Source organism: Ailuropoda melanoleuca, chromosome 3, assembly GCF_002007445.2.
Source record: "Ailuropoda melanoleuca isolate Jingjing chromosome 3, ASM200744v2, whole genome shotgun sequence".
NCBI classification, from domain to species: Eukaryota; Metazoa; Chordata; class Mammalia; order Carnivora; family Ursidae; genus Ailuropoda; species Ailuropoda melanoleuca.
This window is the reverse complement of record NC_048220.1, coordinates 105,747,388-105,771,821: the sequence shown is the minus strand read 5'-3', so window position 1 is coordinate 105,771,821 and position 24,434 is coordinate 105,747,388. Positions and strand designations below refer to the sequence as shown.

At 54.1% G+C, this 24,434-nt stretch overlaps 1 protein-coding gene across 2 annotated transcripts in view; it reads left to right on the top strand.

The window, feature by feature from the left end:
* NDST1 (N-deacetylase and N-sulfotransferase 1) overlaps positions 1-22,846 on the top strand; it is a 58,661-nt gene extending 35,815 nt beyond the window's left edge. Inside the window, exons 3-14 of one of the 2 annotated variants that reach the window (XM_002918140.4) lie at positions 2,459-2,546; positions 3,761-3,915; positions 4,594-4,779; positions 6,474-6,602; positions 7,402-7,584; positions 8,567-8,663; positions 9,838-9,961; positions 12,048-12,222; positions 14,217-14,387; positions 15,052-15,161; positions 16,908-17,010; positions 17,776-22,846. In XM_002918140.4, the coding sequence (XP_002918186.1) occupies positions 2,459-2,546; positions 3,761-3,915; positions 4,594-4,779; positions 6,474-6,602; positions 7,402-7,584; positions 8,567-8,663; positions 9,838-9,961; positions 12,048-12,222; positions 14,217-14,387; positions 15,052-15,161; positions 16,908-17,010; positions 17,776-17,895 (1,641 nt within the window). In that variant the 3' untranslated portion in view covers positions 17,896-22,846. The remainder of the gene's footprint in view (positions 1-2,458; positions 2,547-3,760; positions 3,916-4,593; positions 4,780-6,473; positions 6,603-7,401; positions 7,585-8,566; positions 8,664-9,837; positions 9,962-12,047; positions 12,223-14,216; positions 14,388-15,051; positions 15,162-16,907; positions 17,011-17,775) is intronic. The other variant, XM_034656873.1, reaches the window with a different exon arrangement.
* The last annotated feature ends 1,588 nt before the right edge of the window (positions 22,847-24,434 follow it).

Below are 24,434 nucleotides of genomic sequence, written 5' to 3'. Positions count from 1 at the left end.
ATAAATAGTGGAATGCATGTGTTTATTTCAAAAAGTGTTTACCAAACTAAACTGCATGTAAAAGCGTTTTGCAGACCACAAAATTTTACACACATGCATCCCTACTGAAGAGAAGCCTACAATTGAAGGCCATTAAGCAAGCTTTCAAATGCACTTTTCATCTAGTCTCTATTTGACTCAAAGTTCTTTGCAAAGAAAACGACATCACGAGAGTAAGTGGGGAAATCAGTGCCCGTTGCCATAAATAGAGGGCAGGCACAACAGTAGATCCGAGGAAAACAAAACCAGGGGATTAAATTCTGCAGAGAGACTGCTGCCTGATGACCCCGTCCTCCCTTAGGAGATTAGCAAGCGTTAGAACATATTAGCACCAAATCCAGACCTCGCTTTGATGTTCCGGATGGCAAAAGAGACTTCTAAGAGGAGTGCTTTCCTCCCAAGTGAGTCCCCTTAGTGGGCGCTGTGTTCCCTGTCCTCCTGAGGTCACTGTTGGGGTTGGCCCTGGGGCCTGGGAGGGAGGCCGTGGGTCAGGAGTGAACGCTCTGCTCTTCCGTACACCTCCAGAGGAGAAGAGCACAGCAGATGGTGTTGGGGGCAGGCACCGTGTGGGGAGTCAGGACCCGTTTGGCCCTACATTGACTGGAACTCGTGGGCGAGTCCCTTCCCATGTCTGAGCCTCGGTGGTGAACTGACCAGAGGGGCGGATGGGAAGTTTTCAGGCTGCTCCCCCACCCCCGGGGGTTTACAGAGGGGCCTGTGCAGACGGGCCACGCTTTGAGCCGTCCCAGCTCGCATCTCATGGGACAGGGCCGTGTTGCTTTGATCTGCTTTACACGTTGTGTTTGCTCCTGAGAGCTCCCCTCCTCAAGGGCTGTCCTGTTGAAAGCAAGTGTTAAGATGATCCCCGTTGAGGCTTTCCAGCTCTGAGGCTTCGTGCGATGCCATAACCGACCTCTAACAGAGTAGACGGCTCTGTTTTCTACTTAGGGCGCTCTCTCCTGCATTAAACTTAGTGCTTGCTGCCTGTCCAGGTGAGTCCTTGAGACTGGTGCAGGGTTGATCCTACAAGGAAACCAGGCTGCCAGGCTCACTGTGTCCCCCACGAGCCCTGAGGTTGCCCTCCTTGCTTCTTCTTTTCCCCACTTTTACAGTGAGAGGGATGAGAGCAGTTGGGAGCTATTTCTGTCGAAGAGTACTAATCGCGACACCCTCTTCCGAGCGCTCAGCTCCGTGCAGCCTGCCAAGTGCTTCGCCGGCCAGGGTCCCATTTGCCTTAAACATCCTTGTGAGTCTGAGAGGGCAGAAGTTTTCTCCCTCCCCCGTCCCTTAATCCCAGGCACAGGCTGCAGCTAAGCCTTTCTTGCAGAGACACGAGTGTCGCCTCGTTACCGTGTACAGCGCTGGCCGTAGAGTGCACTTTAAATCACACGGACAGCAGCTGCCTTTTCAGGGCTTGGCAAATCCCAGCTCTGCGCTTAGCCCTTTCTGTGTATGGCCTCAGTGGATCCTCATAGCAGCCCTGTGAGGGGGGGGGTATCATCATAAGTCCCATTTCACAGAGGAGGCCACTAAGGCTCAGAGAGGTGACGTAACTTGCCCAAGGCCATACGGCTAGAACATGCGTGCCTGTCAGGTAGGGTCTGGCCTTGGTGAGATGCTGGTGGTGGCCCCAGGAGGGCCAGGACTGTCAGTTTGCAAAGGAGTCTGACAGCAGGCTCTTCTTGCAGGTGTCTTCGAGGCCTTGTGCGCTGTGTGCAGGGCGGGGGCTTTTGGAGTCCTGACTCGAGAGTACAAGTGTGTGTGTGTTCTATCCGCATCAGCCTCCCTTCGTTGGCTTGCCCAGTATGGGGTGTGCATGGCTGGGGACATCGCATGGCCGGGGGATGCAGTACGTCTTTGGAAAAGTCACGATCCTGTGACACCAGCCTTGTGCTCACTGGGAGAGCCCCTCCACATTTGACAGTCAAAGAGCCGAGGCTCACAGTGGCAGTGACCATGGACACAGACATGCCACCATTTTACAGTACTTACCAAAATGTCTGGTGCTTCGACACATGAGGTCTCATTCAGTCACCCCAAGAGAAATTATCTCCATTTCACACTCTGGAAACGGAGGCCTAGGGCAGTCACAAAGCTTTCTCAAGGGCTCATAGCAGAGCCGGGCTAGCGTCTGGTCTTCTTTGGCCAGAGGCCCAGTGCAGGTGGCAGCTCAGGGCTGGCTTCGTGGGTGTGGGACCCCACACTTAGAAGGGGCCTGTATAAGGTTAATGCTCTGCTGTGGCCGCCTTGATAATTTAAATGATTTTGGAGCAAGGGGCCCACATTTTTATTTTTTGCTGCACCCTACAAACTTTGTAGCTGGTCCTGCAACAGTAGGATTTTTCTGGGTCCTCACTGGGAAGAACAGGGAGCTCCCAGCTTCCCCCTCACCCGCTTCTTCCTCCTCTGCCTGTCCTAGGCCCTGTTTGATACGCAAAATGAACTACGCACACATATCCCAAACTTCACCTTCAACCTGGGCTACTCAGGGAAATTCTTCCACACAGGTAAGTGGGCCTGGCTCTGCCCCCACGAGCAACTTCCAGGGGCCCTTGGCTCTGGATCTGTGCAGTGCTGTGCCGCAAGGGCAGCAGGTGGGCTGACGGGCCCACATTGGGGCCGCATTTGACCCTGGTGTCCTCCCCCCATCCAGCAACCCACAGAGCAGTTACAGCCCCCGGCAGAGGGCATGTGGGGACGGCAATGAGACAACAGCCCTCACTCGTCTCTCCTTGTCCTTCAGGCTGTGCTGTTTTGGGGGGCATCTTCTCCCTCTTGTCTCCCCCTTTCCTCTGTCTTTTGAAATTATTTGTCCTATGTCTTCTTAAAAAAGTAATTGGTTGAATTTTAAGAACACTGCAGGAATATATAGCATAGAAAGTGAGAATGCCCTATAATTGTTCCTGCCCCGGAGATGGCCATTGCCATTTCATGTTCAAGTCTTAAGTGTCGAGGTTGAGGGTGTAGGCTGCATGGTTCATGCTTTCCCTCCTCCTTTGGGCTCTCCCAAGTTCCTCAAATGCTGCCCTTCTGGGCCGAGCAAGAGGGAAAGACCCCTGAGCTGTCATCTGTAGTTACGGTTCCCTGTAGCTGCCTTCTGCTTGGGCCACCGTGTGGAGAGCCGCTCTTGAATTCTAGGAAAACCCCTAATACTCTGCAATTCTGGGGGGAAATTCTGCAGCATGGTCCCAAAGCCAACTCAGAGCAATACTGGGTCGTCTATGTGCATTTTTCATATTCTCGGCGCTCGGCATATCAGAGGTAGTTTGAGTTATAGTTATAGTATGAGTTGAGTTATAGTATGAGACAGGGTTAGATGTCCTGTGAATATACCAAGAGCTTCTCAGATGGTTAAGTAAAAGACAGATGACAAATGGCCTGACAGGAAGACAGGAAGCAGATCAGAGCAGGCCTATCAGAGCTGGGAGAAACCACTGGGATCATTGCCTTTGAACATGGATTGCACACATGGGGCCCAAGGGCCCAGAGAGGAGGAGAGCTTGGCCAAAGTCACCCCTTGAGCGAAGTCCACACTCTGGACTAGAACTCGGGGCCCTGGATGGGGCGCTGTCTGCTCCCACGCGGTGGCTTGGGTAACTCTCACGAGCAGCTCCTGGGTGGGCTGTTTCTTCACACGCCCATCCCCGGGCATCAGCCCAGGTTGGAGAGCCCCATGGCGGCGGGGCTGGGCGGGGCTCAGTGGGCCGTGCTCTGGCTGCAGGTACGGATGCTGAGGACGCTGGGGACGATCTGCTGCTGTCATATGTGAAGGAGTTCTGGTGGTTCCCCCACATGTGGAGCCACATGCAGCCCCACCTTTTCCACAACCAGTCGGTGTTGGCCGAGCAGATGGCTCTGAACAAGAAGTTCGCTGTCGTGAGTAAGATTCCCTACAGGGCAGAGCTGGGTGGGCCAGGGGCTGGGGGGTCTGGACGGCTGGCCTCTCGCTGCGGTTTCGCAGTTCCATCTGACGGCATTTTATTAGTATCTTTACAGCCACTGTCTCTCTGAAGCCTCACAGAGACCCCGAGAGGTGGTTATCGATACTCTCCCTTTTAGATAAGACACGGAAGCGCAGGGAGCCCACACCAGCTAGGAGGAGGGCCAGCCAGTACTTAAATCCAGACCAGTTTATTTCCTGAGCCCAGGCTCTATCCTCGGGCCAGAGTGGGAGGCTCAGGAAAGCTGGAGCTGGTTCTCGGGAAGAGGGAATGAGGCCCAGGTACGGGCTCAGCCTGGGCCCACCAGCCAATCAGAGGCCGAGACAGGCAGGAAGAGCCCCCGTCCTTGCTCCTCACTCCGGGGTGCCGGAGGGCATGAACCCCGGGCTGAGAGTTAAGAGTCCCCCAGCTTGGTCACTCCCTCACTTCGAGACTCAGGGTCCATCCCTTTCCCTCCCTAGGCCTCAGTTTTCCCATCTATACCATGAGGGCGTGGACCCACTGCCCTGCCCTTCTAGCCTCTGATTTTTCTCTCCCGTTCTGCAAAAGGGGAAGTGAGACCCAGTGGGGAAGGAACCCCGTGCTCACCCTGGCCCTGCCCTCCTCTCCCCAGGAGCACGGCATCCCCACAGACATGGGCTATGCGGTGGCCCCCCACCACTCGGGCGTGTACCCCGTGCACGTGCAGCTGTACGAGGCCTGGAAGCAGGTGTGGAGCATCCGTGTGACCAGCACGGAGGAGTACCCCCACCTGAAGCCGGCCCGCTACCGCCGCGGCTTTATCCACAACGGCATCATGGTGAGCAGACACCGCAGCCCGTGAGGCACGTGTGCACGCGCTGGGGCAGCGTGGCCTGCATGATCGGGTTAGGGGTTGCAGGCCAGGCTCGCCTGCCCCCTCTGGCATCCAAGGCTCACGTCCCAGGGAAGGTGGTCTGCTGGTCTGGCCCTTTCCTGAGCTTTTCCTTTTCAGCTTTTGTGACAGGATCAGGGGCTGAAGATTTTTTAAAGGGGCCTCTGGTGAGGACTGGGAACAGGCCTCTGTCTTATTCATTTGCTTATTTAAACATTTTCAGTGAGCTTCTACTGTGTGTCTGACTCTGTTCTAGGCACAGGGGTTACAGAAGTATATAGAACGAATAAAAGTCCCTGCCCTTGTAGACGTGACGTTCTAGTGGCAGGAGACAGTGCACTCACAAATGCGTGACATGTGTAACGTATGGTCAGATGGTGATGGGGCCATGGAGAAGAGTCAAGCGGGGAAGGGAGATTGGGAGTACCAGAGGAGAGGAGAAGCTATTTTAAATAAGGCGATTAGGAAGGGCCTTCCTAGGAATGAGCCATGCTGCTATGTGAGGAAAAGCATTCAAGGCAGAGAAAACAAGTGCAAAGGCCCTGAGGTAGGCTTGTGCTAGGTGTGTTTGAGGACCAACTAGGAGGCCAGTATGGCTGGAGGGGAGCAAGTGAGGGGGAGATGAGGTCAGAGGGGTGGTGGGCCAGATCATGTAGGTCCACAGAAGGTCATTGGATGGATGTTAGCTTTTTTTCTGAGATGGGAAGTTTTTGCATGGAGTGCTGTTGTGATCAGACTCATTTTTAAAAAGATTTCCCTTGTTCTGGCTGCCGTGAGTTTCGGAGACTGCAAGGGACAAAGTGGGAAGCTGGGAGACAGTTGGGAGGCCACTTCAGTCTTCCAGACGAGAGAGTGGTGGTTCCATCGGGGTGCGATGTTGCAGTGTGATCAGATTCTGGACCTACTTAGAAGGTCGAGCTAACAAGATCTGCTAATGAGTTGGAGGTAGGGGGTGGGGGAGAGAGATGAGTCGGGATGACTCCAGGGTTTTTGGCCTGAGCCACTGGAAAGATGAACTGTCAACAATCCAGATGGGATTTGTGTGGGAAGGCCAGATTTATGCTTTCCTCTGTCCATCCGTCCATCTGTCCGTCTCTCCCTTCCTCCTTCCCTCTTCTCCCTCCCTCCCTCCACTGGCATCCTCAATACCAGCCATTCATGTTCTCTCTGGGGATGAGGTGGTGACCAGACAAGCAAGTTCCCTGCTCTCTTGGAGTGCAGTTTTATGAGAAGAGACCCAGAATCAACAGTTAAACCAGTATGTGACTGGGAGCATTCCCAGGCAGGTTCTAACGCTGTGAGGGGGTTGCGAGGGTGACCGGGAGGACTGCTTTGCAGGTCAGGGACCCTTGCTGGGCAAACATTCTCATTGCCTATCTCTGTTATTCTGGGGCCTGCTCATTTTGTTACAGAGAATAGTGGCGAAGTTTGTAATGGCAAGCAAGGCCCCGTGAGCTCCCTTGAGGGAGTATTGCCGGCTGCAGGAGGTCCCTGGGGAGAAGACTCCCAAGAGTGGGGGCTGGGTAGTCACACAAGAGGCTGCCTTTCTGAGGAGACACCCTGGCCCTTCTCCTGAGGAAGGGTCTTCTGCCGCCGTCTGTGCCTGCAGATGCCATTGCTCTCCCCTGCCCCTTCCCCAGGTCCTCCCGCGGCAGACCTGTGGCCTCTTCACGCACACCATCTTCTACAATGAGTACCCTGGCGGCTCCAGCGAGCTGGACAAGATTATCAACGGGGGCGAGCTCTTCCTCACCGTGCTCCTCAACCCTGTGAGTGCTCCATGGCCTTTGGCTGGGGGTGAGGGGCCGCTGCCGGACAGCCTGTCTGCTGTCTGGGCTGGCTTTCCTGGGCCTGGGGAGGAGAGCGTGGCAGCCGGTATGAGGGCCGGCAGTGGGGAAACCCGCTCTGCACCCCTGGCCCTGGCCCTGCTCTACTTTGTGACCTTGGGAAGAGAATCCGAGTCGTCTTTCCTTTTTCCTTTGAGAAGCTTGTACTTAGTGCAGTCGTGTGAGCATTTTCATCTGGGTTCTTTCCAGTCTGTGTGTGTGTGTAAATATGTGGATGGTATAAACTAACTTAGAGTAAATCACTGACCTATAAACTATAGATATATACACACACATATATTTTAAACTACATGTATTTTAAATGATTCATCTGAGCTTTCTGGCCCTCTCTTTCCTTATCTCTAAAATGGAAATAATCATCCACACTCTAATACTATTAAGTAAATACCCAGTGGTGGTGTCATTCAGCTTTACGGGATAACCGAGCACTCCTTGTCCATAACACCCCACCAAGAAAATACGGAAGAACACCCGAGCGACCGCGCCATGGGTCAGCTTCCCATTTCAGGGCTGTGATAGTTGGTGGCCAGTCAGACCTGGGTTCACCGGGCTGTGCCTGGGCCAGGGTCACACAGCGAGCCGGTTTACGGCCCCGGTGAACCATGGACTGGTCATAGAGTGACTCCGCAGGCTGCGGCAAGACCGGAAGAGTCAAAAGTGGGGTGGCGGGGGGCTCAGATGCTGACCAGCTCTGCCCCCCACCTCCCTTGCCCTGGAGCAGATCAGCATCTTCATGACGCACCTGTCCAACTACGGGAACGACCGCCTGGGCCTGTACACGTTCAAGCACCTGGTGCGCTTCCTGCACTCCTGGACCAGCCTCCGGCTGCAGACGCTGCCGCCCGTGCAGCTGGCGCAGAAGTACTTCCAGATCTTCTCCGAGGAGAAGGACCCGCTCTGGCAGGTGGCTGGACGGGTGGGGTGGTGGCCTGGGTGTCTTGTCACAAAGGTGGAACCCCGCCACTCGAGGCACACACGCCAGACGTGGGCTCGGCCCTCACACCCTCTTAGTCTCTCTTGAGTGCAAACTCAGGTGCACACTTGCTCCCCAACATGGGCACGCTCGGTGGTTCTCACACACGTATGTACACACCGCCCACGCAGACGTGCAGACGTGCATGCGTGCGCACTCACGCGCCTGCTGAAAAAGCATTACAAAACTGTTAGCAGAGTGTAGGTCAAGTGCAGATCAAGGCAAATGCCTGGCCTGGTTAGACTCGTAGACAGTCCTGTACGCCCCTTCTCACGCTAGCAGGGTCTGTGCCATGGGAGAGGGGACTGATGGGAGGGTTTGTGGGGGCAGTTCTTGGGGAAGTCTTCCCCGGGGGCTATCAAAATCTGGAAACAGAGCGAAGCTGGAATGGAAGAAGTCTCATAGTTCAGACCAGGGGTCCACAAGCCATGGCTTGTGGGCCAAATCTGGCCTGCAGTCTGTTTTTGTAAATAAAGTTTTATTGAAACCCATCCCCACTCATTCTCGTATGTACTGTTTATGGCTGCTTTCATGCTACAGCAACAGAGTTGAGTAGTTGAGACAGGGACCAGGTGGTACTCAAGCCTAAAGTAGTTCCTCAACACTTACCAAGATTTACTAACCTCTACAGACAAAGTTTGCTGACCCCTGGTTCAGACAGCTCACCCAGTTAAATGCAGCAAGTGCACGTGAGCTGCTGTTGCGTGCCAAGCTCTGAGCTGAGTGTTTTGCTAGAACTAACCAGAAGAGGTCCCTGCCTGCTAGCAGCTCAGTGTCCTGAGGTGGGGATGTGACAAGGATGCACACAGTGACTCTACCTGGCAGTGCTGTAAGAACCACGTATCCATGTGCAATGGGAGTCCGTTCATTGGGTTTGGGGCCTCCCCTAACATTCCCTCCACTGTTGTTTTAGGACCCCTGTGAGGACAAACGCCACAAAGACATCTGGTCCAAGGAGAAGACGTGTGACCGCTTCCCAAAGCTCCTCATCATTGGCCCCCAGAAAACAGGCAGGTCTCTCTGCTCTTGGCCAGCGTGCCCCACTGCCTGCCGTCTCGGCCCCAGAATTCTGGGGACCACCCTTCCCTAGTTCCATTCCCCAGTAATCTGCCCCCTCTTTCCCAGGAAGTGAGAGTGAAATTGGGATGGACATGAACTGCCTGTCAGTATGGAAGTGGAGAGGGGGTGGGGGGTAGGCCTAACATTTTCCTGTCTGTCCTGAACCACAGCCTCGGGGAGCTCTCTTCCTGGGAGTCTGAGTCTAGGCAGAGAAGCCCAGATCAGCTGTTGTGCACATTTGAGCAGTGCCAGGCGAAACTGGTTTAGTGCAAAGAGGACAGCAATCCATTAGTCATGTCTGTCAGAGGTACAAGAGGGAGGAGCGGTGATGTGCTTGCTAAGTAATTGCCATCCACACAATTAAGCATGCATGGGTACTTCCGTTTTACAGATAAAAACTTGAGGCTCAGAGAAGTGAAGTGATCTTCTCTGACACATTCAGTTAGGAAATGATAGGTCCAGGTCTTGAACCCTTATCTCTCCGATCCCCAGGGTTTATACTCTTTAGGAAACTCAACTCTATAGTCTCCTTCTCTTCCAAGATGTCTCATTATAGCATATAAACCATAGACTCACACGCAGGAAAGGAATGAACTCTCTAAAGGAGGGGGTACGTCCTGTACCATCAAGTAGGACAGAGAGCGTGAGGGAAGGGCACCCAGAAGGAGAAGGCATTTGAGGCAAATCTCTTAGCCCCTCATGAATTTCACATCAACAGACAGCAGGGTCTGGAGCTCCTCCCACGAGTCGGAGGACAGAGGCCCAGACCCGGAAACCATCTAGTTCTGGGATTATGAGAAGACACTAATGAACTGGGCATGGCTGCTGGAGTATAAGGGTGGGAAGGCTTCTGAGGCCAAGTTTTTGTTTAGTGTTTAGAATGCCGTGATAGATTAGTGACGTCTGCAATGGATGCAGGAGGTGGGGTGCCCATACACGTGCCCTGTATTTGCTGTCCTGGCTTTGGGAAAATTCTTTTGTAGAAACCAAGCTCCAGAGAAGGCAAGGGACTTTCCCAGGATCTCCCAGTGAGTCACGGAGAGCTGGAGTCAGAACCCAGGATCCCAGACCCCATGTCTGTGTTCGGGGCTGGGCCCTGGTCTCAGGCGCCTTCCGTCCCTGCAGGCACCACGGCCCTCTACCTATTCCTGGGAATGCACCCCGACCTCAGCAGCAACTACCCCAGCTCAGAGACCTTCGAGGAGATCCAGTTTTTTAATGGCCACAACTATCACAAAGGCATCGACTGGTGAGTGCCCCTTGGTGTCCAGAGCTGGAGGGGAAAGGCTGTTGTGGAGTCTGTCCCGGAGGAGGTCTGCTGTGCTCCCGGCAGGAAGCGGCGGGCACTCGCTCACAGGCAGCTGAAGTTCTGTAAACAGGGACAAAGCTCGGTGACCCTTGAGTCATGATGTTGGAGCCTTGCACAGGCGGGCCATTTGATGAGGAAGCCCTTTGCCCCTTTTCGTCACCGCCTGGGGTCAGAGACTGCTGAAAGTGGGAGCCAGCCCCTCCCTCGCTTGCAGGAAAACAACCCGAGTCCCAGAGAAGGATAGGGACTTGCCCAAGGTCCCAAGAGTTGGGGACAGGGCAGGGGCTAAAATCCAAGTGTTCTAACCCTGGGAGCTGGCTGAACTGTTTGCCTGACCCAGGAGCAGGAGGTGTTCCTGTGAGCCCTTCAGAGGGAGCTTACTAGCCCCTGGGGAGTTGCCTGGGGAGGGGGTAGGAATTGTAGCTTCCTTCCAGAACCTATCACCGGAGCTGTGTGGGGATAATTTTATACTCCAGTTATTGCAATTTGCAACTTTCTCTACTATTGGCCTTTTCTTACCCTATACATGTATTACTCTTATTATTTTCATGCCAGTGGTTTACCTGGGTGGAGAGATTATAGCCATTCTTCTGTTTGTTTCTTTCTGTACTTTCTCTCTCTTTTGTCTGTCTGTCGTCTGCCTACCTAGCTGCCTGCCTGTCTCTATCTCTGGTATGTGTACTATCTTGTCTAAAACCCAGTGTAGCCAGCTGTGTCACTGGAAGTCACCTTCTCTAGGGTTTTAGGGAGGTAATAAGGTGTGGCACCATACACTTAGCAACACTCCCAGCGGGGTGTGGGGTGGCACCCCATTAGCAATACCCCAGCAGCAGAGACACACATTAATATGTCTAGAGCAAAGCCTGCGAGCATTTACACTAAGATGAGTACGTCAGGTTTTGCTGCCAAATGGCTTTGCTTGAGGGGACATTTGAGGGGCAAAGCTTCTGTTTCCAGAGCTTTCTCAACTTAGGTGTTACAAACAATGGACTGTGGGTGTACAGACGCTATTTCATAAAGAAAATTCAGAAATACGCTCGAAACTGGTATAACGCTATATGTCGACTAACCAGAATTTTAAAAAATAATAAATAAGAAAAAATAAATAAAATTCAGAAATAGGAGGGAGCTAGCAATTCCTCAGCCCCATTCCCAAGATTTTGATTTTGTAGGTAGGTGTAGGGTGGGGTGAGGAATCTCAGAAGCCCCAAGGTGGTTCGGATAAAGGGGTTCTTGGGACCTCCCTGGAGGAACCCTGTCTCCCAGGATACAGTAGGAATCCTACACCCTTACCTAAGGTGGGCCTGTGAGTTTCCGTTCCCACGAACCCCTGAAGTTGTACGTCTATTTTGTATGAGTAGGTGCCCCTGGGAGGCTCTGGAGTGTTCATTTAGCTTCCTGAGGTGTCCTCCATCCAGAGCTGGTCCCAGAGGGCTAGAGTGGGCATCCCTCTGGGTGGGATAGGGGAGGTTCTTCTGGAAAGCTGTCACGCTGATGCACGTGAGGCCAGGGAGGGGTGTGGCCGGCAGAAGGTGACACGCTCCCCCTCTCTTTGTCTCCTGGTCCGCAGTGACAGGCTAGAAAGGGCCATCCAAAGTCAGGAAAGAAACCCTGTACTTGGGAGGCAAGAGAGGGCGTCCCTCGGGTCCATGCTGTCTCTCCCAGGGTCCAGGGTGTCCCAGTCCCTCCCCCCCCCCAGAGGCGGTGAGTTAGAACCCTGTCATTTTACCTGGGGGCATCTTGTTTAAGATCCAGAGACACCCATCCCATGCCTTACAACCCATATCATTTCCGTAAGTCTTCCTATCCTCCTGACTCCAAGGTCCCCCCTGAAAAGGAATGAATTTGACAAAGGGAGACCGCCAGGCCATCTAGAATCCCTGCCAGAAGCAGGTCCTTGGGATCAGTGTGCCTGCTTGCTTTCTGAAGTTCTACCCCCAGCGACCCTCACCCTCTCATGCTGCACTCCCCAGGCCCCCTTGTCAGGAGTCTTGCCTGTGAGCTCTTCTCTCTGGGCTTCCTGCAGGTACATGGAGTTCTTCCCTATCCCCTCCAACACCACCTCCGACTTTTACTTTGAGAAAAGCGCCAACTACTTTGATTCGGAAGTGGCGCCCCGGCGGGCAGCTGCTCTGTTACCCAAGGCCAAGGTCCTGACCATCCTCATCAACCCAGCGGACCGGGCCTATTCCTGGTACCAGGTGAGCCGGGGCTGGGGTGGAGCCCTGGGTATGGACATGGGGCTCTGTCCATCGCTCAGCTACTCGTACGTTCATTCAGCAGATATTTCCTGAGCACCTACTATGTGCCAGCCCTAGGCTAGGCTTCTGGAATAGAGTAGTGAGCGAGAATAGAGTCCTGCCTCCACAGGGCTTCTAGCCTAGCGGAAGAGACAGGCAGAAATCGACGTTTCATCCCAGCCAACGGTTACCTGCCCACCCTGTAGTTTCACTGAGGGTCCTGCCTCTGATTCTGACACCAAGAGGTGGAGGCCGGTTCTACCGGGATGAAAGTGAGATTTGGTGAATACTAACTGGCCTCCTCACTGGACACATACTGGGTGGGGTGGGGGTGGGGATTCAGAGAAGGATCGCGTGTAGGAGAGTATGCAGACCCCTGATCGGGTAAAGAAGTTACCTGACTGTTGTTGTCTGTGCCAGAGAAGGTAGGACTCCTAATCCCCACTCAACTATGTAAGAACTAGAACTTCCTTTAACGTCAATGACCTGACTTAATTTCTTCTGAGCGCCATTCCACTAGGCTTACAGGAGAGCCTGGGCTCAGGCCTTCTGGGCAGTTTCCTCCCCTGCCTGCCAGTCTTCCTGGGATTCTGATCCAGTGCCAGGGTGTGAAGGGAGCTCATCTACCAGCTGGTCCAGGAAGACCTCCTTGGGCCTGGCCACGTTCAGCAGCTCCCTGCCACCCTCTGAGCCTGTCCCTTCCTCTCTGGGGTGTCGCTGCATCGGCAGTGCCGGCAGGGGGTCGGGTACAGATGCTGCTTGCTCTCCGGTCCCCACAGACTGCCCTGTCTCTCACTGCCCACCCCGAGCTGTGTGTGAGGCTCTGTGCAGCTGTGGAGGCTCGAGAGAGTGAGCCCTGGTAGGCAGGCTCCCGGTCTCTGGATGCTGATGGCCCATGGCCTTATTGCAGGTGGTTCAGACATGGCATCTCCCCCTTTCTGATTCTTTCCCTGCCTGTTTTAGTCTGCTCGAGCAGCCATAACACAATATCGTGGACTGGGGCTTAAACAACAGGAGTTTATTTCTTAGTGCTGGGGGCCATAAGTACAGGATCAAGATGCCAGCAGATTCGGTTCCTGATGAGATCACTCCTCCTGGCTTTTCAACAGTTGCTTTCTCACTGTGTCCTCACAAGGCAGAGAGGGAGAGTGGGAGAGAGAGAGTGCGTGAGAGAGTGGGACCACCTGCTCTGTCTGGTTTCACTTCTTCTAAGGGCACTAACCTCATCGTGGTGGCCCCACCCTCGTGACCTCATCTACCGCTAATTACCTCCCCAAGGCCCCACCTCCAAATGCCATCTTATTCTGGGTTAAGGCTTCAACATACGAACTTTGGGGAGGGGACACACACATTCAGTCCATAACACCTTCTGTTTCTATGAAGGACAAATTCCTAGTTTAGTGTAAATGGCTGTTAAGTCCTTTCTAACATTGCTAAGCTCTGTTTTCAACAGAGTGCAAGCCCTGGGCTCAGGACCTATAACAGACGTTTGTACTTGGCTGGCATTTGAGAACATTGCTTTATTTTTATTGTATTTATGAGTGATTACCTTCTTTATGGGACAGCTGATTCTGGTATGTATTTATGGAAGCCGTAGTGAGTTTTATTTTGAAATAGCTTTAAGTGAATAAGGAAGATGAGTCAGTGTAAATCAGTGTGTGGACCTAGGCACACACAGGAGGCTTCTGGATACGGGAGACATCAGAAAGGTGCCAGGCAGATGACCAACATTTGGAAACTCTGATCTGGTCCAACTCCTGTCTTGCAGAGATGGGAAAACTAGTGCTCTGAGAGGCCATGACTTCCCAGAGTCAAAGAGCAGTGAGAGGCAGAGCCAGGACTTGAACCCACGGCTGGTGGTTGCTGCCAGGGCTCGGGCCGCTTCATGGCTGCTGAAGAGAGCCTCTTCCTTTGTGCCCCTGTGGGACCCACTGACCCTGCCCCCTTGCCTGCAGCACCAGCGAGCCCACGATGACCCAGTGGCCCTGAAGCACACCTTCCACGAGGTGATCACGGCTGGGGCCGACGCGTCCTTGAAGCTGCGGGCCCTCCAGCACCGCTGCCTGGTCCCTGGCTGGTATGCCACCCACATTGAGCGCTGGCTCAGCGCCTTTCACGCCAACCAGGTAGCTGCCTGTCCCTGACCCTTGGGAGGGCACTCACAGTTCTGGCTTGTGGCAGCTAGCAGAGAGCTTCAAATCTTCTTTTGTCAGCCCTGGGGCCAGAAATGTCCTCACTGGCGAGCTAGACCTTTGGGGTCTTCGAAAGTTTCATTCTTGTTTATCCCAAGGCTGATGTGTGAAAATTCCCTAAGCTCTCGTCCTGTCACCAAGCTCTAGGTCCCTAAGGAGACCCCCAAAAGGCCTGGGGTAGTCTGTCTTCCTGGGAGGGGTGTGGTGACGTAGGGAGAGCCTGGTCAGAGAGGTCATAAAGGGCCAGATCACATGAGGCATTTAGGGAAATCCTTGGAGGGTTGAGGCAGGAGAGTAATGTTGGGCCAGAGGCTTGGAGAGAGGCAGAGGGGGGTGCGGTGGGATTATGAGGGGTAGCAGGAGTGGAGTGATAGCTTCATCTCTAGGACAAGGAGGCTGGCAGACAGCAGGGTGGTAGACTGCAGAAGCCCGAGGTGTGGGGACACCTGCCGCTCAGAAGTGGAAGAGGAGACAGAGACTATGGAGTGAAGAGTCCCCAGTTTGTAACCATGGCTGCTGACTAGAAGACAGGGAACCTGTTTGACCCTGGAGTACACACAGGTTCAGATCATCCTTCTCCCTTTTCTCTTTTCTCCAGATTCTGGTCTTAGATGGCAAACTGCTGCGAACAGAACCTGCCAAAGTGATGGACTCAGTGCAAAAGTTCCTTGGGGTGACCAACACTATTGACTACCACAAAACCTTGGCGTGAGTGTTGCCTTGGCTTTTCAAAAAGGTGATATTCTGAGCAGGCACCTGGACCAAAAAGCCAAGGCTTGAATGATTATGGAAGAGATATAGATAAGTTAGAGTTAGAAAGTGTGCATATTCCTGATGGCTGTTTAGCAGAAAAGCTAATATTAATATGATTTGAGTCATATTAATAAAGGTATCAACTCAAGAAAAAAGGAGGTGGTGAATATGTTCTACTCTGGTCAGTCCCATCCCTGGGGTTTTCTTTTCAGTCTGTGCTGAACATTTTCAGAATCAATAAAAACTGAAGTAAGTTAGACTAACATTAAACACCCCTAGTTCCCAAAAGGGTTTCTTAGCATTAGATCACGATTTAAGTATAATTTCAGGAAAAGGAAACTACAAATATTGTCATGGCTAATAATCCCACTCACTCAGAACCTGGTACAAATGCCCTGCGAACGCCCTCCCAAGACGCGTAGAGGCCAGCCTGTGTGGCAGGAGCTCAGGGCTGGGGAGTGGCATCTCCTAGTGCCATGTTACAGACAAGTGACTCAGGCAGCTGGATGGGGTGGGAGGGGGTTCTCAAGAGAGGTAGGAATAAAGACACCTTCCCTGGTTACCCTCTTGGGAAAGTCATGCAGCAAGAATGTTCCCTTCTCACTGTCAGGAGGTTAAAGGTGAAGAAGAGAAGCAGTCAGTTTTTCAGTTTGTGCCTTGAGGCTAATAGGAGCAGCCGCTGAAGGTGTTGGGCTCTTGGCATCAGAGGTGCCTGAGATAGGAGACCCATTACTTCTTTAGCTGTGTGACCTTGGACAAGTGTCTTAGCGCCTTCAAACCTCCCTTTTCTCATCTGTACATTGGGGATAAAGGTCTTGACTCCTACCTCCCGAGGGTCACTGTGTTGCATGAAGCATGCACGTGGGGCTCTTAGCTCAGCGCCTGACACATAGTACTGCTCAGAAATCACCTTCATCATCATCTTCTTCCTCCTTTCTGCCTGCCCTGGGACCCATTCAGAAATCCGTTCCCATACCTGCCGAATGGGAATTCTGTTTCTGGCTGTCCTCACGCCCGAGAAGCGCCTAATGGTTCCTGATCGGGGGCGGGATTCTGATGCCACCGTGCCTCCCCTCCCCTCCCCTCGGCAGCTTCAGAGCTCATCTGCCCCCCACCCTAAAACCCTCTGAAGGCCCAGCATGACTTCAAATCCTAAAGGCAGTCTTGCTCTGTCATTTCTGAAGTTTACTCCAAAAGCCAAAACTTTCCAGTGATGGACGTGCTGAAGGACAGCTGCAGATACTGCATTTCTGGAAAAATAGACAGTTTATTAAAACACACACCCAAAAAATGCCACTAAGCTTTTTCTTCCCTGTTTGGGTTCTTGGGTGGAAAAAGTTGCTCGGGCCTGAGTAGGAGCATGCTCGGGAAAGGCTTCCCTGAACCCTGAAGGGTGGCACGCTTTCCTGTTCTGGGTTGCTGGAGGGGCTCAGTCTGCCCTGCTGGGACGAGAGACTCGAGCACGCGAGCTGCTCTCTGCTAGGAGGAAGGGGGCAGACGTGTTTAGGCGTGTAGCCCAGGGCCGGCAGAAGCAAATCCCAGCCCCACACGTCTCTCTGTCTTTGGGTTCCAGAGTGTGCCCAGGGGAGTGGGTTTCACGGTCTAGGCTCTGCCACTCCTGGGGTTTGTGAACATTGCCTTAAGGGGGGAAGGGCATGGGTTGGGTCAGCTTCCATCCAGAGGCTTTCCCCACCTCCACAGGTTTGATCCAAAGAAAGGATTTTGGTGCCAACTGCTCGAAGGAGGGAAAACCAAGTGTCTGGGCAAAAGCAAGGGCCGGAAATACCCAGAGATGGACCTGGATGTAAGTGGACACGTTGCCTGTGTCAGCTGGATCACCGCGGAGGTCCCTGACTGGCGGGGATCGTCTCTCCCCTTTACCCTGCACTCAGCACCTTAACAGCCTTGGCCATTCTTAGATGGTGTTCTTACAAGGAGGAAATAGAAACTGGGACATGGTGGGTTCGAAGCGATTAAGTCCAGTGAGTCTTTATTACCTTCTGCCTAGCGTTGCATGCTGTGGGCTTTGAGGATGGGTGAGACGTGTTCTTCGCCTTCAAGGGACTCCTTGTCTGGGAGGGGAATAAGTCACACACACCAGGAAGAATACAAGGCAGGATGCACTTCATGCAGTAAGAGAGCTGCACAGGAGTGCCAGGGGATCTCAGAACCAGAGATAATACTTGGAGCTGGGAGGGGCCCTGGAGGGGAGGGACTCTGGAGCTGGGCCTGCGAGGACAGGGCAGCATTTGGCCCAAGGCGTGGGCGGATAGGAGCTCTGGCGGGAGGGAATGGCCTGTCCAAAGGATATAGGGCAAAGGTCACACGCGTGACTTTCCGTCGTCCTGATTTTAATTCATTCCTTCTTTTCTCCCTATCACAAGAATTTTGACCTTGTGTACTATGTTTTGGTGTCCTGCCATCTAGCTTTCTTTGGAGGCTACCAACGAAGATGGTGAATAAATGATGGGTGTGTGGGTTGACGCTGACAGAGCAGTGGGGTTACAGAGGGGAGGGTCCCTCTTGAATCGGCACATCCCCAAGATCTGAACTCTCCTTCCTGTTCCAGTCCCGCGCCTTCCTGAAGGACTATTATCGGGACCACAACATCGAGCTTTCCAAGCTGCTGTACAAGATGGGCCAGACACTGCCCACCTGGCTGCGGGAGGACCTCCAGAACACCAGGTAGCCGTGGCCACCACAGCCAGACTGAACGTTTGTGACGGCCTGGATGGCCTGCCGCATGCTGAGCCAGACTGACCTGCAGAGTGGGGAGCTGGGCCTGGGCTGGCCAAGCACTTCGAGCAATACTCAGCTGAGGCCCAGGCAGGGCCAGGAGAAGAGCCCAGGCAGGTCCACAAGCGCCTCAGAGCACCCAGTGCTGGGTCTGTGGCCTACAGGACCGCCTTAGCCACCAGAGGTCCATTTTGTTCACGGCTTTCCGTGGGGAGGCCACTCCCTGTTGGTGGAAGGCCACTTCCTGGTGAGAGGGAGTCCGTGAGTCTCCCTTTTCTGTCCCTCACTGTGTTCTACCAACCATGCCCTTCCCTTCATCCCATCACGCCCTGCCCCGGCAGGGTATCCCCTCAGTATTAGCTGCCATATTTTCCCTGTCCTCCAGACAAGTGGGAGAGGAGCCCAGCTGGGCCTTTTGCCAAACAGGGGAAAGAGACTGGATGCTTCCCTGACTGTTTTGAGCCAGGCACTTCAGAGGGGTCAGCTGGGTACCCAGAGTCACTGGGCTGGATGTGGGGGTGGCCACCTCAAGAGAACGCTGAACCTCTACACACATTCTGGTTAATACCTTCACATCTCACTTTCCCTTTTGGGGAAAGAATCGCTGATTCCTACAGTATCCACCCAGTCCTCAGGGCGTCCTTCAGGACCCTGGGGCACTGCCATGTCATTTGGACCCAGAGACCCAAGCCTCCCTACCCGTTCCTCACCCTGGGATATGACGTGTGGTATTTCCTGTGGTAAAAGACTGAGGCGGTTCAGGAGTCTGCCAGTATACATGTCCCAATGTACATATGTTGTCCCCACGCCCACCCCCAACCTTGGCCCCTGGCAGACACTGGGCAGAGTGGGTGAGACTGCCATCCACGGCTTTGCCCCAGCTACCTGTGGCCAAGGGCTCCTAGAGACCCCCTTAACCGCCCCCCCCAATACTAAGAAGCTAAAGTATTTTAATATTTTGTTTTTTTTCTTGGTGCCAGAGTTTATACCCTGGGTGCTGGGGTCGCACTGTGTTATATATATATATAATGTGTATATATATATATTATATTTTTTTTGGTTGGGTTTGTTTTTAATTCAGTCGTACAAAATGGTGGCAAGCCCCAGTGTCCTATCTCAGTGCTAGAGAATGAGATGGAAGGGAGGGGAGGGCGTGTCTTCGTGTGTCTGGGCCTCAGGGAGACAGTGTGGAGGTGCCCCTTGGAGAGGTCTGTGTTCCCTCCCCAAGTGTCGCGGTCTCTCTGGGGCCTCCTGCAGCTGAACAGAGGTGGTGAGATGCACAGGGAAGACCTACTCTCTCCAGGAACCTGGCTTCAGGAAGCACAGTGACCCTGGAGGAGTTTTGGCCAAAGGAAACAGCAGGGCTGGGGTGGGAGGCCAGGGGGCTGAAGGCTGGCCTGTCCCCTCCCCCTCACATGGTGCTAGGTTGGGAGCTGCCCTGGGAGCTGGGCTGCCCGCTGGGACCCACAGAACTGTCTCCAGGCCCCCTGCAGATCACGGGATCTCGGGGCTGTTTTCTGGTTAGGGTCTGCTCCTACCCCCTTCTTTAACAATGTGAAGTGACTAAGGCTGGGTGTCTCTCCCCAGCCCCTCCCACTGCCAGTTCAGCTTCCAATCGACATCCAGAAAACCCTTTCTGGAGAGCCTTGTCCTGTTTGGAAGACTCTAGCATCTTGGGGCTGGAAGGGTCCTTTGATGGGTACAGAAACAGGTCCAGAAAGGCGAGGCGGCCTCCTTGGCCGATGACTCAGAACTGGGCACGAGCAGGGCCGAGAATTAAACCTGAGGCTCCTGATTCCGAGTCCAGTGCTCTTCTTCCAATGCCACACTGCCTCTGAGCCCATCCTGGGGACCCTACTCTGTGCCAGCTTCCTGTCCCTCCCTCATTCACACCCGTGGTCATTCCAGGATAGGGGACAAACCACTCCTTCCCAGCCAGGGTGCCTTTGAGCCTTCTCCGTTCCTGGTCTGCACGTGCAGTCCTGCCTTGCTCTCCCTGAGAGGTCCTCCCCCTGTCTGTGGGGGGGCCAGGTCTGTCTGACCTCTGACCCCGACCCCTTTTCTCAAGTTCTTCACTGGCAGTGAGAAGAAAGGCAGATACTCAGCGCGACAGCTGCGTGTGGGTTCACTATCTTCCGAGAGAAGCCTTCCAGTCATGCTTCTCACTGGGGCCTTTGAGCCTGGGAACCCAGTGTCAGGCCCACGGGGCGAGGAACAGAGTGTCTGGGGACGGGGTGGCATGCCTGCTTGTGTGCTCGTGCAGACTTGCCAGTGCCATGGAACCAGCTCGCAGAAAGGGGCAGCGACTTCCATAGTGCAAGCCCCGGGCCTCCCACTTTGCGGCAGGGGGCTCAGGCTCCGTGGCCTGTGCCGACCTTTACAGCCCCCACGTGCGGAGATCCGCCCTCTGTGTCTGGACGCCTGCCCCCATCTCTGGGAGCTCAGAAGGACCCGTAGGCGGCCAGCTCCATTTCTCTCTGCCTCTGGCCTGAGGAAGGAGTAGGCAGGTTCGAGACCCCGTGGGGCCCTGTGGGAGCAAGAGAAATAGTGGGAAATGTTGTCCAGGCCCTTCTGGAAGGCTGGGAACTTGACCTGCCACGTGTTCTGAGTCTGTCTGGTCCCTGCTGCTCCTTCCCTTCCCACTGATGAATCTTGCTGGAGGACCTGCTGCCAGGACGTGTAGACATTGGGGCGGGGGACAGACAGATCCTGCGAGGGGCTCTCAGCTGCTGAGCGCACAGATCCTGAGAGGGCAAACGAGAGGGCGGTGGGTATAGCATCTCTGTGTCTTGGCGTTCACTCATTCACTGTGTTTGGCCATAGAGAGAGAAACAGAAAGAGAAACAGCTTGACTCCTGTAGCTGACTCCACCCTCGGTTCTCCCATCCCTCCCCTGACCTTTGCCTGGGGCGGCGCAGGTGGGCCTGTCGCTTGCAGCCGCCTCAGCCCCTCGGGCTTCTGGAGCTGCCGTAGCCAGGCGTCTGGCGCTTGGAGGGTGAGTCTGAAGTTCAGAGACGGGCCTCGTTCAAGCCTGTGAGGGGGAGCAGCCAGGGCCTCCGGGGCCCAGCTGAGGGAGGAGCCGTCTGCTCCCCATGGGGGACAAGTAGGCTGACCCACAGACGTTGGTGGTCGTTGGTGGTCGCTGTAGGGAGCGGGCCACACTGGGTCGTGAGCAAAAGAGCAGGTGAAGACCTGTCGTAGGGATCATTTTGTCACAAACGCCTCCTGCCCTCCCTCTAGAGTTCAAACGAACACTTTGCCACGTTTGATTTCTCACTCGTTCTCTCTCTGTACATATATATTTTTTTACAAATTAGTTTAAACATAAGTCTCAAATATCATGAGACTTGACCAAAATGCCTCCCCCCACCTCCCCTGAGAGTTAGGACATTGTCCTACGTATTGGCCTGTATCACACCTGAGACAACAGTGATTCCCCAAGAACATCTGCTTTACAGTCCATGTTTGCTTCCCCCCCAGATAACTTTTACGCCTGGTTTTGGAATCAGGATCCGGTCAAGGCGTATACATGACATCTTGTATCTGCGATTTTTGTTCAGTGTCTTCAATGTTGAGAAGCCCTCTCTCTGGTCGCTTTGGCTGTTTAAATGATGTTGTTGATGAGGAGAGCAGGCCTGCTGTCCTGTTGAAGTCCTACATTCTGGATCTGTGTGATCATTTCCTCATGGTGTCATAGAATGTGTTCTTCTAGCCCCTGTCCCGTCAAGGCTGATTTCGGCTGTGTGGATTTCTGCCTTTTGTGCTGACTTGACAACTTCGCTGCAGCTCTCCCGTCCCCTGTACCAAGTGCCAAACCAGCAGAAGGGCTAGGTGGAGCTCCAGGAGCTCAGGGGAGGGCAAAGGAGGCAGCATTGCAGCTGGGCCTGGGCCCCTCTGGAAGGAGGAGGCTGGGCCCGTCCGTGCTGGGCCTGCTGGGAAGGAGATGCCTCTGGCTCAGAAGAGCCTGTGCCGTCTCCTCTGATCCTGGCGATGGACCGCAGGGCACTGAATAGCATTTCTCTCTCTCTCTCTCTCTCTCTCTCTCTCTGTTCTGTGGCCTCCTGGTTTTTACTTCCTGGAGGCCCATGGTCTGTGTGCACTGGAACAGAGCCAGGCCCCTGGGATGCACCAGGGAAGGGCCTAACTGGGGAACTGCCTCCCCCAAGCTGTGGTGTGAGGAGAAGAGCCCTGGGCTGGAGGCAGGAGATGTGAAATTTCATCCCAACTGGGTACATTTAGTAGCTTCGTGAGGGTTTCCCCCCACCCAGGGCCTCAACTTCCCCATTTATGGGATGAGCAGATGGGGCTGTTATAGCAGGGTTTTTCAAATGTCAAAGAAGAAAGCGGGTCTAGTCGAAGTGAGGATGGGGGGCCTAGACCCCTGCCCTCAGGGCAATGCTGGGTGCCTGGTTTGCAGCCCTGGGCCAGCTGTCCCCCAGGGCTGGCCCTTGCCAGCTCAGAGATTGGGGGGGGGCATGGGCTTTGTGAGGGGTCAGTGTCAAGGGCCTGGGGAGACTCTGGCTGTGTTTTATCCTAATAAGTTCATCCCTCCCTCTCTCCTTCCTCTCTCTGGCCCTTGAGGAGAATGAAGGAGGAGAGGGTTTTCTCTGACCGTGCTAGCTGTTAATATCAGCAAGAGGGCTCCTTTTGTAATTTGTGCATGAAATTCATGTCATTTCCTGGGGAGAGGAGAGGGCTGACTGCAGAGGGTGGGGGGCACGCTAGGGGAGCAGACAGGTTTCCTTCCCTTGTGGGGGTGGGGAGAGGGGGGAAAGGGGGTGCTACCCAGCTCACCTGCTCCGGGCTCTCGAACCAGCCGTTTTGGGTTGTGTTAAAAGTGGGAACCTTCCTCCATTAATGTACAATCTCGAACTAACTGCTAATAAAGTGGGGTTCTATTTGTACGCACTGGTCATGTCTGTCTGTCTCTGAACTTTAAGAAAGGCCCGCAGGGGAGGGTGGAGATGGGGAGGCCCGCACCACAGCCGGTGAGGCCACCACTGCGTAAGGTGGGATAAGTCATCTTACTCTTTGATCCTCAGTTTCCCTCATCGGAGGGGTACGGAGGAAGTTGGACCCCATTCAGTGGCCGTTCCTGGAGAGTTTGCAGCTCCCCAGGCTGCGTATGCAGAGAGTCAGCTCCAGCAGGTGTGGGGTAGGGGCCCAGCCATCTGCATTTCAGCCTCTCCACGCTGAGGCCCCGCGCTTTGGGAAACCCTGGCTTTGCTTGATGAGTCCTGTGGATTCTCATTAATTCAGAGAGTCCCACTGACTGAGGAACCACAACTTTGGTTAAAACACATGGCTCTCGAGCCCTCTCAGCCTGATTGAGGGCTGAGCTTGAGATTTGCCGGGGAGGGGCAGAGCAGAGAGGCCCGGGTCCGCTGTCTGCAACGCAGGCCTCCGGACCTGCGCCCTCAGGACCCCCTGGGAAGCTTTAAAACAATGTACGCCCCTGGGCTCCCCGAAATGCAGTCTTTCAGAACCTCTGGGAGCGGGACCCAGCAAAGTGCACTTTAACAAACTCCCTGATACACAAGAAGATTGCGGAACGCTGAACCCGGCCACACGGAGTGCGAGCCAGAGAAGGTGCGCAGGAACGTGGACCGCGCCTGAGGGCTGTGTGAGGACACAGCTGGGAACACCAGCGCGCCAGCCCCTGTGCACGGGGAGCGCTGGCAGAGACCTTCACGGTTCGTCAGCCGGGAGCCTGGGGCGGGTCCTGTGGCATCACTGATGCTGCGTGGCTGGACACTGCAGTCATGTGAGCAGTTCCGGAAGGCGTGATACAGAAGGGTTCCTGTGCCAGTTAGGGGGTCCGGCCACATTAGAGATTTTTGAATTTTAAAATAGCTGGTATTTGTTTTTAAAAGAGAAAATTGGAAACCAGGTAAAGGCAGGCAGGGGTACTCTGGTTGGAGTGGGGTCGAGGTCTGGACTCTCAACAGCCAATTCCTCCTCTCTGTCCTCCATATTATCTTGGAACCCTAAAACTCCTTGAAACACAGTGTGAAAATCCATCCCAGCTGCTCTCAGAGGTCCCAAGAGTCTAAATTTCCTTTTTTTTTTTTTAAAGATTTTATTTATTTGTTTGTTTATTTATTTATTTATGAGAGAGAGCATAAGCCCAGAGGAAAGGCAGCAGGGAGCCCGATGTGGGACTTGATCCCAGGGTCCTGGGATCATGACCTGAGCTGAAGGCAGATTCTTAATCGACTGAGCCACCCAGGTGTCCCAAGAGTCTGCATTTCTAATAGGTTGAGTGAATAAAGGCCCATGAGACTGTCCTCATCCCCTAATTGAGAGGAGCCCACTCAAGGAATCCGGTACTGCAGGAGCAGTCTAGGCTCCAGAAGTAGGCCTCTCCGGCAGAGAAGCCATGGATCGTGTGCATAGGGCAGTGTGTTCCGTAATAGCAAACTGCTGGGAACAACCTAGATGCCCGTCCATGGGGGATCGGCTCCATAGCCGCCAGTGTAGCCACACGCTGGT